Source organism: Archocentrus centrarchus, chromosome 13 (genome assembly GCF_007364275.1).
Source record: "Archocentrus centrarchus isolate MPI-CPG fArcCen1 chromosome 13, fArcCen1, whole genome shotgun sequence".
In the NCBI taxonomy this organism is placed as follows: domain Eukaryota; kingdom Metazoa; phylum Chordata; class Actinopteri; order Cichliformes; family Cichlidae; genus Archocentrus; species Archocentrus centrarchus.
In genome coordinates, this window is record NC_044358.1 from 22,961,905 (window position 1) to 22,979,640 (window position 17,736).

General features: G+C 38.5%; 1 protein-coding gene across 1 annotated transcript in view; it reads left to right on the forward strand.

Annotated features, from left to right (window-relative positions):
• Positions 1-17,736, forward strand: part of LOC115790469 (succinate receptor 1) — a 58,307-nt gene that overhangs the window by 39,590 nt on the left and 981 nt on the right. The window contains exon 2 of the mRNA XM_030744277.1: positions 17,403-17,482. Coding sequence (XP_030600137.1) covers positions 17,403-17,482 — 80 coding nt within the window. The remainder of the gene's footprint in view (positions 1-17,402; positions 17,483-17,736) is intronic.

The window sequence follows — 17,736 nt, forward strand, 5'->3', positions numbered from 1 at the left end:
TATATGTGTCAGTTTTAGGTTACCATATTTCTGTGAGTTAAGTTAAAGAATTCTGACACCGTGCAGCTTGTAGTTGAATGTGGATGAGTGCTCTCCTACAAGAGAGGCATGAGTAGTGATATTTGTGAGTACCTCAGCTACAGTAGCTTACTAACCCAAGGTTAACAATAGCTCAGGTGTCAGACTAAACCTCTGACATAGGGAAGTCTTATGTTTTTGTTAAAATTCCATCCCTCAGTTACAAATTAGTTGGTTTTCTTCTTCAGTGGCTGAGATTTACAGTGTAGACAAAGCTAGTAATGTATGTGCTAATGCACACGGTAAACAAACTGCCCTTTTCATGGTATTGAAACTCATTTTAAGAGGAAACGTGTTTCCTGTCTCTGGATTTTTCACTGGAAGTAATACTATTGGTGGTTGGTTTTTGTGGGCATGTACACAAGAAAGTAAAATGCATGTTCATGATCTTAAATTAGCAGATTGAATTTCATGACTATTTCCTAAACTGCCATGAGACTGTGTTGATGTTCCACTACAGAGGCAAAGGGAAAGAACATTCTACACATCACATTATATAAATTGTTAATCAAAAAAAATATAATTGGTCCAAAGCCACTGTGGTAACAGGACACTGTCCATGCTCTAATAGTTTAAAGTTTACATTTAAAGGTTTGGGGTTTTAGGAAAAGAGGGGTTTGCGATTATGATGTTGAAGCATAAATCCCCAGCAAGGGTGAGTGGAATATTCCAACCGTAAAGCTCCACCAATAGGCGAAGTCTTTAAAACCTGGGCAGGTGAAAGATACCTCAACATCAAGCCCAACCATACACCCAAATTCAAGTCAAATCAGAAATGTACATAAAGGTTTTAAGAAAGAAGTAAAATCTATGTCCCCATTTAAGCCAGGATCATTTTTTTGGATGAAACTCCTTTGTCTGTCACCTCTTTGTATTGAAAGAGGGATGTGGTCAGTCCCAAAGGCTTGTGGTGTAGATGGATTGCTATTATAAAAGTCCAGGTAGTGTCAAGTCATGGGGTAATTAATGTTACTTGTATCTTTAGGCACATTGTTACTGGCAGCCTATTACAAAAACATATCAATCTGTCCCATTTCTTTAGTTGAATCTATGAAAAGGCATAAAATAGAATTTTTGCACCAACAAAGTAATTCCCAAAGAGCTATTAGCCAAAAACATGGCATATCTAAATGCACGGTGTGCAGTGTTTCCTTACAAATTTGAGGAAACTGGACAAGTGGAGAAAAAAAGAAGAAGTAGCAGTGCTGAAAAACAATCTACAGTAGACGAAGAGTTTCTGAAAGTCCTGTCCTTAAGAAATAAGAAAAAAATCCAGCAGAGATCTGACACACGACCTGAGAGATGCATCTGATCCCTCGGGTGATCTATCAAGTTCTCAGTGGAAGGGTGGCTGTCAAGAAGCAGTATAAGCAAGGAAACAGGGAAACAAGGGGGAAAGGTTGAGGTATGCCAAGTTACACAAGAACTGGACTGAAAATCAGGGGCAACAGGTCTGATGGAGTGATGAGTCCAAATTTAACATTTTTCAATATGTGCAGAGGAGGTCAGGAGAGAGGTACAACCGTATGCATCTACAGCCATCTGTAAAACAAGCTGGAGGCTCTGATGGGCCATTTCAGCCAAAATTGTCAAAACTAATGGCAATATGAACACAGTCAGATTTTGATGCACCATGAAATGCTATCTGAAAAGCATCTGATTGGCAGCAGCTTCATTTTTAAACTTAACAATGATCCCAAACACACTGCCAATGCAGTAAAAGCACAGCTGGATAGAAAAACACACAATGGAACACTATCACTCATAGATTGGCCTCCCCAGAGCCCAGAACTCAACATTATTGAAGCACTATGGGATCATCTTGGCAGAGAACAGAACAAAAGGCAGCCAACATCCAAAGAAGAGCTTTGAATGTCCTTCAAGAAACTTGGAGAACTATTCCTGAAGGCTATTCTATTTCCCATTTTCCAAGCACAATATAAAGAAATGAGGGGTGACTCAAGACCTTTGCACACTGCTGTATCTGCCCATTACTCAAACTTTCAGAGTAACTTTCATTATTGGTTCTCCACCCTATCCCCTCCTTTTGAGGATTGTCCAGGGCGTCTCATCTAGTTTTCATCATTTACTCTGCTCCATGATTACCAGTGTGTAGAGTCTAACAAGATCCAGTCACTGTCCCACAGTGAGTGTGATCTATAATGCTGCTTCTCATCTCATTGCTCTTTATTCCAAATTGTCTCTCTTTAACAAAACCTAGTAAGTTTGTCATGTTCCAGATAGAAATAAAATTCCTTTGAAGGATTAAGGACTTAAAAAGAAAGCATTTACCGGCAATTAAGTTTACCACCAATGCTACTTTTCCCTATTGGAGGTATGCGTCCTAGCCATCCGTACACAGTGTTTGTGTAATTACTCTCACTACCAGCAGGGAAAAATTTTCCACACTGTTGGATTTAAGCAGATAATGCTTGTCAAGTCTCCCATCTGTTAGCAGAAAGTTAATAATGCAGTAATATATATATATATATATAAACAGGTATTTGTTCATGAACCATTTTGACCTGATACAGTATGTGTGAGAGTCAAGAAACCTTGAATTTCATTTGTAATGTCAATATAAATATTTCAATGATGTACAGAAATATGTGCTGACAGACATACCAGCGTTGCCATTCACAGAGCCATGCGCTGTGTGGGAAATTTAAAATAAAAGAACTGTTTGTTTGATTTTTCTAAAGACAAGGTCATGTTTTGAATTACAAATCAAATGAGGGACTGTGGCACAGAGAGAGGAGAAATTCTGTGCAGGGTTATTTTAGATTTCCATCTGAGCAAAAATCTAATTTAGCTCCATCCCTCCCTGACCACATACCCATGCAGACTCCTCTTCACAGTGCAACATAACTCAAGGACAATGAGTCAGTCAGCCAGCCAATATGAGCCTAATCAAATTCACGGTCTCCACCGTGAGACTAGCAGAGAGTTGTGATGTCACAGGGCAAGACCTTCGCCCCATCTACCTGCTGACAGAGGAGATGACAGAGGGAGCACGAGTGGAAATAGGAGATGGGAGAGACCGCTTCCTTTGTTCTGTTGCCATTTTTTTTTCCACAGCTACTGTATGTGCAGCAAAATACAGAGATTGTTGTTCATAATTGTCACCTGGGGAGTAAAAAGAGAAGAAGGCAGTTACTGACCAATGACAAAGAAGGTAGGAAGTGAAAGCATAAGGGAAAGAAACTTCAAGAGGACGGAATTGCCAAATAGACAAGCACACACAAACATGCATCTATTATGGATTTCTCAGTATTTCCTTTGCATCTAAATGTAATAAAACAAACAGGATAACCATTCCTGACCACAGCACAAACATTTAAAATCTTAGTAGTTCATTTTCTTCTTGTGAGCACCTCCAAACATTATCTCTCTCCATATTTCCTCTCTTTATTTTGTTAAAGCCAAGCAGACCAAGACAAATTCCTGTGGGTGTGCTATTTAGGAGAACTTGTGACCACTTCAACAATGGCTGGCAAAGTGAGCCCCGTCATGTAGTGCCAACACATACAAACCAGGAAGTCAAAGACCCCACAGAGAAAAGTCATAATTCTTCACCTCTGACATGAATGCCTTTTATAGTAAGATATTTAGACTTTAAGCTGTCAGGCTTTATATTGTGAACTCAGCTAACTGTGAAATCTTAGTTCATCACGTTACTTTTTATCTCGCCGAAATGATGTGAAAATACATCCACATTATGCTGCCGCTCAATGCATCATTTTCGCTCCAAGCGCCTATTACAAGCTCGCTGTTCGTGAGTGTGGAGACAGATTTCAGTGATGTCCTCTGTAGTGCCTGAAGATTTTCCCGTCCCCTGACACTTTGTGACACCAATTAGGAGGTTGCTGGTCTGACATGCCATTGGTCCAAATGCTGTAACTGGCAAAAAAGAAAAAAAAAGCCTCTATAGCTGTGTTGCTGTGAGATGAGATTGATATTACAGTATAGTGAGGTAAAAAGAGTTAAAGATCATTGCAATGATAAAGACGGAGAAATAAGAAGAAGCCAGATAGGAAAGGAAAAGCCAGAAAAACAAATAAAGATGAAGCTGGAAGTTACAAATCTCTGATGTCAGTTTTGGAAAGGGACATTTTTTTGTCACCCACTCTTGAGTGTCAGCTGACAGAGCTGGCAATCCACAGCGAAAGAGTGGCAAGAGAGCTAGTGTGCCGATGGAGTACTTCTCTGATGGGTACTTGCTGTTTACAGAAACGCACACTGCTTCACAGTCACCACAGGGGTTTACAAGACACTCACTGTGCTAAACCATCACAATGAGCTTTACATAATGTAACCTGTTTCACGGCTCCCAGGATCCCCATCAGCAGCAATATGATGTCATCAAGTCAAGATGCAGAACAGAGGGATCATTATTTTCTGTGCACTGTGGATATGTTCACATCTGTGATGCCAGTAATGAAACAAGAGAAGATTTAAAAAACCAAAAAAAAAACAAGCTCCTTAAGTGTGTGTTTGCTTGTGTGTGTGTGTGTGTGTGTGTGTGTGTGTGTGTGTGTGTGTGTGTGTGTGTGTGTGTGTGTGTGTGTGTGTGTGTGTCATGCGCTTGGAAATCCACAGAAAACACACGCCTGCAATTCATATGGGCTCTGGGCACGAGCTGGCAAATCATACACATATGATGCCATTTAGAGTGCACCCCTGTGCGTGTGTGACGTGAACTGCCAGTTTAATATGGGAAACAAGTTTCATGGCTTGTGAAAAATCTACAAGCTACTGCTGAGGATAATTAAAAGCAGGTTGCTGCTGATGACATTTCTGACAGTCCATCGTCAGAGAAACTATGCACACCCTAACCGCGTGTTATCTGAAACTCTACTGTGGGCCCTGAACACAGCAGGCCAGTGTTAAAGCTTGTATGAGCGTAACATCGTACAACCATAAAGTGTCTGGATATAGCCGCAGCTTGACATTAGTTGTGTTTGACTGACCCTGAGAGCTGCCTATCGGAGGTTGAAATGAAAACATGACAGGGTTAGATATTACTTAACCCCCCATCTGAGGCTGAGAAGTTTAGCTTTGCAACATTTCCAGTGACTAGCGTAGCGATTAGCTGACAGTTAGCTGACCTGATGGTGGTTTTGAATTTATATGTCCCAGTAGACAGCAGAGGCAATCATATCAGTAACGCTGAGAAAGCCTTACACAGCATACACCACCAGCGTGTGTAAAACAAGCCTCTGGAACCGCAGTGACTGAAAATGAAATAGATGCGCAGCAAGGCAAAGAATACCCAAAAGATATCAAGGAGATACAAGGTTCACACTAAAGGGGTCTGCAGGGCCACGAATGCAGTACTCAACACACAGCAGAGAAACATAGCAGTCCTGCTTATTTAATTGTTACATATGAAAACAAATCTCAGATAACTTGGATTAATTAGCTTGTTAGCTGATTTGACACATTTTAATGCAGGTTTTAAGAGCAGTTTTGATATGTTGTGTATGCATCATACACTGTAAGCTAAAAGATAAAATTAAAAAGACAAAAAAATAGGTAGTAGAGAAGCATTTCTGAAAGAAAATATCCAATGGTCATGTTTCACAATTTCAGTATACGTTATTCTAATATGTTTAACTGAGCATGTGCTGCAATAAAGGGCTAAATTTTGAATAGATATCAAAAAGTTGTGTTTGACTTCGTTCGTCTGTAAAAACTGAGTCTTATTTTCTTTCTACAGCAGTCAAGAGCACAAGAAAGAGGGATCTGCAGTCCTTTATAAATTCATTAAGCTACCTGTCATTAAAAACAAGATACTACTATTCTGATTACAATATTTTGGAAATTTGTCAAAAACTTGTATAAAGCTAAAAAATATATATTGTCAAATAGCAAAATGAATTCATGTTTTTATACCCAAATTTGAGCCAGCACACTGGACTGCAAGATACTGGAAGTCAGAAATTAATCAAGCATAACATTCAGCCACTAAAACAAATTTTTCTGCTCAGGAATGCAATTAAATAACTGTAATTTGGCATCAACAAATAACAATCAATAAATAATACTGTGCTTTACTATTTTTTGTAAGACAGTAAATTTAAAATTTCATGGATAAAAATATATATATATATATTATTCATTAAAAATATCACTTTGGTTAAAGAGCTTACACATACTGATTGACCACTACCAAAAAAAATAAAAAATGATTCTGGTAATTACCAGTAATGTTAATTTAGGGCAGTCGTGGCACAAACCTTAAGTAGGGTGGTGAGCTAATAGATTACATAAATAGATGTTAAACACTGTAATTTGACAATGCCTGACATGGATAAAACATCATGAGACTAAGCAGCTCTGTCATGAACCCCAAACCCTAAAATGGCCCAAAAAAACAAAAACATAAAAATGAACAAAACAGCTGTATATCGATCAGGTTTCACTGAGACAGAATGATCACACACACACACACTTGAACAATGAAAACAAGGAGTGTTTGGGAGCTTTTAAGGACATTTTGAAAATCAGTTTGCGTAGCTGGACCTGCGTGTGACCCCAATAAGGGGACAGGAGCAGGTGAAGCCCCCAATCTCCCCTCTGTCTGAGAAGGCCAATTTGAGTGCTGCTCAGACAAACACTGAATGAATTACTGAAACACGACCTGATCGTGCCTATGAGAACATTTTGGAAATTGAGGGCTATAAGGAAATGAAGGACATGGTTTAAAAAAAGAGAGAGTTACAGAGAAGGTTGAAATGATGATGAAGGATGATGCGATATAGGAGGACACTATATGGGAGAAACATTCAAATAAGATGAAAAGGATTCAAAAGAGAATAGGAGATTTAGAGAGAGACCAAAAAAAAAGATTCACCTCTCATTTTCCTCACCGCTGTCCTTTTATACACATTAAAACATTCATAAGGCCATATGCCATGACGAATTGTGATCCAATTAACTCACTGTCAAATGTGAACCATGTTGATAATTAGTGCAGAGCTGTAGTGATAAAGCTGTAAGTGTGTCACCTTCTAGAACTAGGACAGCAGTGCAAGTTGCAGAGGCTAATGGGAACACTCACTCACAATCAGCCTGCATGAAGCACACATGCTCTCACCTCACTCATGTGTTACTGCACCATAAAAATGCACTTAAAATGATACCAATTTTTGTTCGCCCAAACAATATTCCCTTATTCTACCAACACATATGATTTCCTTGAATCTTTTAGGCCACCCACGCCTTTAGTCTTTCATGTTTTCTCCATCTTTGTATGTCGTTGCGTAAACGTACATACCTCAGGGTACATTTGGGACTAACTGCCCATCTCTGGAGGAGAGAGTAATAAGCACAAGTTCAACTAAGCAGATTAAGTTTGTCATTTCAAACAGAGATCTACTAACACCTGTGTACGCACAATTGCAAATTATGAGAGCACTGTGACATTGCTGGCAGATGCACTCTCTGCTCTGTTATGCATTTCCTCACTGGCTCTCATTCTGCCTCCTTTTTCAGCATTATTTTAACCAGCCTGTACTATCGTGCAATAACTCATCCTTATGATTCATAACTTTTAGAATTTTTTAATTTTTTTACCTATTTCTTTATTTCATTGTTGTTGTCTCTACCCAATTTCAGCTATGTATTTTTTATAAACTAAGTTTGGACACTTGTAGCCCAATATATGAGCGTTGACTTAATGCTGCCCTCTGCTGCATTAAATTGGCATCACACAATGTCTGTTGGGGCTGGTACATGAAACGTAGAACTACAGTAAAATTACCACTATGAGTTATATACAGTTCCTGTGAATATGTACACAGTCTGTTTATAAATGGATCTCATTTATATGGCTTGCAATATGAATAGTCTGTCTTTTGGTTTCTTTTAACCAACATACGCCACATGCAGCACATATTTACACTTTATAGGCTTTACTGCAAAAGCACATACACAACAGGGACAGTTGTGTTTTATTGCAACTGCGTTCAACATAAAATAACATCCATTCGGAGCAGCAATTGCAAAGCGGTGACAAGATTCATAAGATGGGTAAAACAATTCTGCTGTAAGAAACTGTGGGGCTTTTTTTTTTTACTCTTAAGTCTCCTTTTAACACTTTTTTCTTGTAACAAACTCTCTGATTTCACTCCAGGACACTTGTACCAAACACATTGGCCATCAGAGTGTCACTTTGAATTGCTAAAAAAACAAAGAACACTAGCTTCCTCTCCACTTGGTGTACACGGGGACACAAAAAAAGCAAAAATTATTAATGCTGATTGCACTTGTGTGAAATGCCAACAACCCTTCAGCTGCACATGCTGTTATGAAAACTCAGAAGTCTTACATTTGCTCAGGCTTTCCACCAGAGAGCACTCTTGTTCTATGCAAAATGGCAAATAAACAGACATTGAACCATATTAAAAAGTAAAAATGGATTATTGTAAATTTGATAATGCAGTTATTTTGTTATGTGATTCAAACAAAGGTATGCACTCTTCTCTTTTGCCAGCAGGAAAACTGCTGATCCCTGTTAAGAACAATGTGAGACATTGGGGAAAGTTTTATTTATTTATTTATTTTAATTCATATCACTTAAGTGACTTGCAGAAAACTAAGTAAACATATTTGAAGAGTACCGTTATATATACAGTACCAGTCAAAAATTTGGACACACTCAGTCAAACAAATAATAAAATAAGCATTAAACAAAAAAGGAATGTAACCATATGAGACTTATTTGAAAGGGTAATGGTTCACATCTATGCTCTTAGATTAAGTTGCCTGGCTGACTCACAGAAATCCAGCTGACCTCGACTGATAAAACGCTACTCTGTAATCAGGAGACTGCTGCTGATGAGATTTTTTTTTCTTCATGGCTGACATTGGACAACCATGTATTTTATGTAACCTGGACAATAATCAAGAATTCATACTTCAAAGATGATTATGTATCCACTGTAAATATATGCAAACCATAACATCATCTTTCCCAAGTGAGAATTAAAACAGACTTGTGTCATTGCCTCCCTGCTGGCCTCCACTAGAACAAATCTGAACACTATTAAAGACAGGTATGCTACAAGATTACTTTTGATCCCATAACCAAACAAACCCCTGCCAGTCCCCGCCTGGGTTTCATAAGGACATACCCACTTTATTATGTCTGGCTTACTTTCTCTGCAGCTCAAGGTAAAAAAAAAAAAAAAAATCTACCCTGACTTTGTCTCACACAAACGCGTCTCATGATCTCTCAGCACTCTGTCACGCGCTTTCAAAAGGCTGGTAAACATTGTAAGCTCTGTTGCCAAAATATACTGTAGGCTCACTCTCAGAATCAACATAAGCAAGATTGTGTGTGTTATGTAACCACAGGACAGGTGTTGAACACAATACAGTGGAAAATTAACAAGTTAGCAATGTGGCATTGTCGTTTTAACTCTTCCAAGAAAGAATTTTGCCCATAATTCAAATTTTTAATGTTAAAAGAAAAATATAATTATTTGATATGTTATCAATTACTTATTTTTTTGCATTTTTGGCCACAGCAGCTTTTTGTTACAGTGGAGAGAGACAGGAAATGGGAAAAAGATAAAAGGGAAGACACACGGGCAAATTGGCGACGGGCTGGGACGCGAACCCGCGCCACCTGCACCGCAGCGCGGCATATGTATGTGGTCGCCGGCTTCACCAGTAAACCACCCAGGCTTAGTGGGGAAGTGCCAATTCACAACTCAAAACACTTAACACAGTGAGGCCAGTACACTACAATATTAGACATACAGTTGTGTTCAAAATAATAGCAGTGCATTCAAAAACATGAATAAAGCTCAGAATCCTTATAATAGTTTTTATTTACATGCATTTAGGACACTGCACATTATATTCTAAATCAAAACATGTAGAAAAATGCATAAATTTTCCAATTACTTTACAGGAAATTAAGAAAAATTAATGTTGGGCTGTTCAGAAAAATAGCAGTGTCTATGAACTGTTATGAACTGAAAAATCTTTAGGAATTAGCATTCCTGTGAACCACTAAACTAATATTTAGCACCATAACCACTGTTTCTGAGAACTCCTTCACATCTGTGTTGCATGGAGTCGACCAACTTCTGGCACCAGTGAACAGGTATTCCAGTCCAGGATGATTTGACAACTTTCCACAATTCCTCTGCATTTGGTTTTGCGTCAGAAACTGCATTTTTGGTGTCACCCCACAAGTTTTCTATTGGATTAAGGTCCGGGGATTGGGCTGACCACTCCATAACTTTAATTTTGTTGGTCTGGAACCAAGATGCTGCTCGCTTACTGGTGTGTTTGGGGTCTTTGTCTTGTTGAAACACCCATTTCAAGGGTATTTCCTCTTCAGCACAAGGCAACATGACCTCTTCAAGGATTTTGATATATGCAAACTGATCCATGATCCCTGGTATGTGATAAATAGGCCTGACACCATCGTAAGACAAACATCCCCATATCATGATACTTGCACCACCATGCTTCACTGTGTACTGTGGCTTGAATTCAGTGTTTAGGGGTCGTCTGACAAACTGTCTGGGGCCCTTGGACCCAAAAAGAACAATCTTACTTTCATCAGTCCACAGAATGTTTCTACATTTCTCTACAGGACTTTATGGGGGCTTCTTGCCAGCAGATTAGCCTCACACAGGCGTCTTCTAATTGTCACAGTGCTCACGGGTAACATCAGACTGTCTCTGATCACCCTGGAGCTGATCATTGGCTGAGTCTTTCCCATCCTGGGTATTCTTTGATCCATTTGAATGGTAGTCTTCCGTTTTCGTCCATGTCTCTCTGGCTTTGCTTTCCATTATAGAGCATTGGAGATCATTTTAGCCAAGCAGCCTATTGTGTTCTGCACTTCTTTATATGTTTCCCCCCTCTCAAATCAACATTTTAATCAAAGAACGCTTTTCTTTTGAACAATGTCTGGAATGGCCCATTTTTCTCAGGTTTTCAGTGAGAAATGCATGTACAACATGCGTTGGCTTCATCCTTAAATAAGGGCCACCTGATTGACACCTGTTTTTTCATAGAATGAATGACCTCACTGACTGGACTCTATACTGCTATTTTTTTTAACACACCCCTTTCAATTAATTATTCAATTACACAGACTCAGGAGCATGCATCTCATGAATGTTGGGTCTGTTGGTTTTCTATGACTCTGCTACACCTACTGGTAAATTATTTGCCATGTAGTAATATGATTTCTACCAAAAATATTGATTGATCTGGTTAGTCATGTTGGACTGCTATTATTTTGAACACAGCTGTACCTCAATATAAAATCCCTGCAATCAGACCATCTCCTATGAGTAAGTGACGGTGGGAAGGAAAAACTCCCTTTTAATAGGAAAAGACCACAAGCAGAACCAACATGGGGGAGGGGCAGCTATCTGCTATGAATAATACTACTACTACTACTACTAATAATAATAATAATAATAATAATAATACCTTTATTGTACCAGGAAGTCCAACTGAGATCACAATCTCTTTTACAAGAGAGACCTGCCCAAGATAGCAGCCATATAATCTAAAAAAAAACACTAGTTGGTGGGGGAGGACAAGATAACAGTTTATGACATGCAGTAGCGGCATATAAACATATAGGGAGTGAAAAGAGTGGAGTGGATGAAGCTAAATCTACAGCAGCGCAGGAGAAGATCCTGATAACTGGAGGTTATGAAGTGCTTTACTGGGATAAGATGATATTATGAGGTCTTTGAGATTTGGTAGGGCCTGATCACTCAGGACTTTATGAGGATAAGGATTTTAAATTCATTTCTGGATTTAATAGGACACAGCGCAGAAAAGCCAAAATGTGAGAAATGGGATTCTCCCATTAGTCCCTGCTAGCACTTTCACACAGCATGGACTAAAGGCTTTTCAGGGAGCTACACTAGTCCTGCCTAGAAATAACAAATTCATGAGCTGGTTTTCAGCACCAGACTTAGACCTGATGTTTCTAATCATGGCAATACTGTGCAGATGAAAGAAAGCAAGCCTAGATTTGTTTAATGTGGAGATTTCAGGACATAACCCAATCCCATCTTACAGGCATGTACAGTTATATGAAAAAGAAAGTTTTCACAGGATTCTTTGCAGTCCTGTGATAAACTAAGTGCACCCATGCTGCTTCCTTTTGTATTATGAGACTAATTAGCAGCCAAGTGCTGCCCACATAATGCACTTGATTAACTGAACAACAGCAAGTGTGAGCACTTTTGTAAAAGCAGAAGTTTCTGCAGTTTGCAGGTCTCAAGCATTCAGACGTGTGTCAATGCCAAGGAGGAATGACATCACCAATGATATTAGAGAAGCAATTGCTGCTGCCCATCAGTCTGGGAAGGCTTCTAAGGCCATTTCCAAATAAATTGAAGTCTATCATTCTACAGTGAGAAAAATTATTCAAGACAGTCTCCAATCTTCCCGGGAATGAATGTCCCAGGAAATTTACCCCAAAATCAGATGTTCTGAGCAATGTTCTGAGAAAATGCAAAAAATCCACGAGCTAGTTCTCAGGCCTCAGTTGAGATTTTATGTGTTAAAGTTCATAAAAGCACAATTAGAAAAAGACCAAAAAAGTATGGCTTGTTTTGAAGGGTTGCCAGAAAAAAAAAAAAAAAAAAAGCCTCTTCCCCTTGAAAGGAATACGGCAACAGGGCTTACGTTTGCAAAGTTGAATCTGAACAAACAACAACAATGTCCTTTGGACATAGGAGACCAAAGTGGAGAAAACCAAACACAGCATATCAGCACAAACACCTCATGCCAACTTTCAAGCACAGTGGTGGAGGGGTGATGATTTGGGTTTGTTTTGCAGCCACAGGACCTGGGCACCTTGTAGTCATTGAGTTGACCATGAACTCCTCTGTAAAAATTGTACACTTGTTCACATCACAGCCAGCAGAGCTGAACACTTTTTCATTTTTGTTAAGTGGCCATTATTGTTCAGCCCTCGGGCCCCCGCCCCACTGGCCTGGGGCCCCAAGAACAAGTGCCGCTTGGCACCTATGCTGCCCGGTGACAAGCAGCACCTCTGAGTATACTACAGTCTGGCAACTGAAGTTTGGCCCAAACTGAGTCATGCAACGGGGCAGTGATCTCAGGCACACCAGCAAATGTACAACAGAATGGCTGAAAGAAAAGAACCAAGATGTGGCAAAGGCCCAGTCAAAGTCCAGACCTGAATTAGAGCTGTGCATAAACAAATGCCTACAAACCTCAATGAACTGAAGCAACGCTGTAAACAAGACTGGACCAAAATTTCCTCACAGCAATACGAAAGACTGAAAGTCATACAGGAAATGATTACTTCAAGTTATTGCTGCTAACAGTGGTTTTGCAAACTACTGAATCATGGGGTGTTTTTGTTTTTTCATAGGAATTTATGCAGTCTACTTTCTTTTTCATGACTGCAGTTTTACTGTAAATTTCTTTCATCTGGCTTCACAGATAAATAAAACTGGGTCTCATCTGCAAAGCAAAGGAAATGTACATGGTGTTTTCCCATAATACTGCATCAGGGAAGCATTTATAATGAGAAGCCTATCAGTGCTAACACAAAACCAAGTGGAGTCCTGCAACTATAGTAACCTTTGTGTGTGCGGAAGACTCGTCATTTTTTTATGAGCAAACTGGAATCTACCAGATAGATATTAGTGGTAATATTAAAATCAGCACAGCTTAATTCCTTTAATTCCAATGCAACTGCCACTGCCAGATTACATTTATTTGAATTAATGGCACCTGCTACATACTCATAAATATTTGAGAAGTAGAGCAGGTTTGGGCTTCATCTGGATAGCTCCAGCTGTTAAAAGTAAAATTAATGTATTGTATTAGCTAACAGATTTATAGCTTCTGATTACTAAATTGACAGATTACAGTAATGAGCCACAAAACAAAGATAAATATGAATATTGTGCTTTTTTTTTATTAAAATGACATATATATATATATATATATATATATATATATATATATATATATATATATATATATATATATATATATAACTGTATATAAATATACTACAGAACTTTTGGTAACACTTCCTTCCCCCTAATTGCTAGCTTTTTAACCAGTATAGGGAAGCTACAGATAAAATACTAAACAAATCATGTGATTGCAACCATTATATAACTATTGTATGCACTAGAAAACAAGACAAGCAGTACTTAGAATCCCTCTTCTATTCTCCATTAATTCCAACTATACCTGCAGTTATCCAACATGGTAACTATGTTTATTATGTATGATCAAGAAATGAGGCAATAAAATAAGTTCTATGTTTTTTTCTGGCAGGGTGCTCCAAGCTTTAGACACCAGAAAAGCTTTTCCAGACACCCATTTTATTGTACTCACACAAAAAGAAGCATCATAAATATGAATCACTAAACATTTCAGTCATCTAAGCACAGCAGTTATCCAAACACCTACATTGCAAAAAATATTTCTTTCCTGCCCAATAATTATGGCATAAACTTGTGATTTTTCTATTCTTGTACAATACACATGGTACAAGTTTGGGTTGGCTGCGTGGAAAAGGAATTAATCTATTACAGATTATAAATATGTGATAATTGCCTAGTAATGCTATAAACCAAGGCTTTGTTTTACAGTAAAAAGTTGGCTTTCTTAAGCTCTTTTTTCATACACTGTAGCTCTGAACAACGTGGATTTAAAATGTCCAACATCGACTAGCCTGGCAGTATTCTTATGCAAAATCCTTGTGATGTCCAATAGCACTAATTTGTGCCAATGTGATATAAGCACAAGTAATAGGCTGGTGAATTCAAACAACAGCAAGTGGCCTTCCTGCATGGCCTACTCGAGCAGCATGCTTCATTAAACCAAATACAGTTTGTCTAAAAGTCTGAGCGTGGTCAACTGCAGGCATGTGCAAAAATATACCCAGTATATTAATAAATTGTACCATGCTGAACTCATTCACACTATTGACTGCGTGAAGTTATATTTAAGATATTATAACACCAAAAGTGGAAGTATACTTGCCATAAATGGTAAGACCCAAGAACTACTCAGAAAATGCAAAAAGGAACTCAACTATTTCTGTAACTATGAAAACAATGACGTGATGGAAATTTTTGCAGCTTCATTAAGTTCTCATCAACAAGCATAACAACATGGTGACCAGAGGAGGGTGACCAAACTAATTGCTTAGGGACATTGCTTTGCTCTTAGAATTTAGGATTTTCAACATATACAGAATAGGTAAGTAGCACTGTATATAGGTTGATGACTAGACAAAAAATAATGCAATTTTAGCCAGTTTTGTCTGTAACTACTAGGTTTTATGTAGAAAGACACTTCAACGTATTTCTTCAACACCCATTTTTGCTAAAATATTGCTAAAATATTTATACTATCTGATTTCAGTTCATGATATCTAATATCACTGTATAAAAGCTTCAGCTGTCAGTGGTCTGCTACATCGTTTCATTATTGTGCGTCCTTTACAGTAATTCCATTGAGGTGACCGCAAAATGTGTTCAAGGGAAGAAATTTTGCAAACTGACTTGTTGCAACAGTAGCATCCTGTTCCCATCTCACGCCCAAGCTCAGCAAATTCTTTAGAATGATTCATTTGTTCACAAATGTTTGTAAAGGCAGACCGCATGTGCTTAATTTTAGACGCCTGTGGGAATGGGATTGAAAACACCTGAATTCAAAGATTAAGAAGTGCGGCTTAATGATTTTGGCCATATATGTGGTGTCTGGTCTTAAAATGCCAGCTTCAAACTGGATATAATTTACTACAGTGATATTAGATATCATGCACTGAAATCAGACAGTATAAATATTTTAGCAAATATGTTTCAATATCATGTTGATGACTACAGATGAGTCACAAGTAGGGTTTAATCCCGGGATCCGGGATTCCCGGGAAATGCGATCAGAACCATTTCCCGTTTCCCGGGAAACGTTAGACGGGAAACCGGGAAAAAAGTCGTGCGCGTCGATTTGACTTTCAGAAAGAAAAGAAAGCTTCAGAATGTTAAATTTAAGGAAATATTGAGAGAAGGGTTCGTTTAATGCGAAAAGCATTACTCTTCATTTCAGGCACGTTCAGCCTCCGTTTAAGGCTTCAGCCTTCATCTCAAGCGTTTTAATAGAGGTATTAAACAGTTGTACTTTTTTCCTCTTTAATTTGTTGAAATCGTAGGCAATGTGTTTACCCTAAGGTATTTTGTATTATATAATTCTATATTATTATATATTGTTATATTGCATTATATAGCCTATAAAATATGCCTGCCCTGAACAATAAAGAAATATCTGTTTAACTTCGAGTGTTTCTTTTCCTCGTTTGCAGCCGCTTACTAACAATCATGAATTAGGATACGGGCCTAATGTGTGAAGAAAGTATCATGAAATAGATTGCTTTAACATATTTCGCTTTTAAAATGGAGTTGAGTAAAATGTATATTTTTTAGGCTATAAGGATTGGCCAGTTTTTCAAAAGACGATTCACAGCGAACCTACTTTAACCCTCAGACACGGTGTTATAAATTTGCTGTTGCCAGAATGGCAATGACCAAGTCGTACTGCATTACTCAAGGCCCTGTGTTATGTCATATTATAGTGAAGTACGGTAGTTTACTTTTCAATGACTATTACAGCGTTCCACTGGTGGAGATATAGTGCAACAGATGTCGCCACGACAGCGTGGCTGAGTCTTTATCAATGCTGTGGAGATGAACCGTATTGTTTTGCACCAGCAGTTGTAAAATATCTTGGTATAATTCCATGTACAATGGAGGAATATTCTAATTATATTTGTTAAGGGAGTGTTGAGGAACGATACAACACCGCATAGCTCGAGCACTCCAATGTCGAGATGTAGGTTTTATTGCATTAATCAAGCTGACGTTACCCCCTACTGGGCATAACAGGACATAGCTGGAAAGCTACCTCTACAATATCACAATAGGTTAAGGCCGACACAGGCTACAGAAGGCCTAATTAAAATAAAAAAATAAATAAACTTTTTCCCGGGATTCCCGGGAAATGGCTCGTCATTTCCCGGGATTTGATTCATGTCATTTTCGGGAAAAATATTAAACCCTAGTCACAAGAGATCATTTGGGCTCCTGATAACAAGATAATAAACTGTTATAGTTACCCTTGTTCTGTTTGGTTTGCTCAATGTTTTCATGTTGTAAATGCAAATTACTTAGAAAGTGTGTGCTCAAACCATAAGTGGAATGACTATTTAAGCCAGGTTTTTCAGCCATGCCATATCAGAGGCACCAGTACCCTCACTACTCCGTGTTTACCTTTTCCAGTGTACAGAGAGCGACTGCACCTGCTCACGGTCACACTTCGTATTCTCACTAACAGCAGCTTCCAAAACAACTACACCATGGTAAGTCTAATCCTGACAAATATAATGTGTATTGTGGTCAGTGTTCAATGGTCTGAATTAAAAAAAAAAAATCACTACAGTTTTTTGTAAGAAAATTCCCTTAAAGTTTTTCATACTTTGATATAACTGATTATTGTTTGAATAAATGACTTACCTTGTTTCTTTCCCCCATGTTCCCCTAACCCTCCCCTTTGTTCTCTTTCCTTCCCTTGCTTTCACTCCCTGCCTCTTCCCACCCATCTGCTGATTTTTCC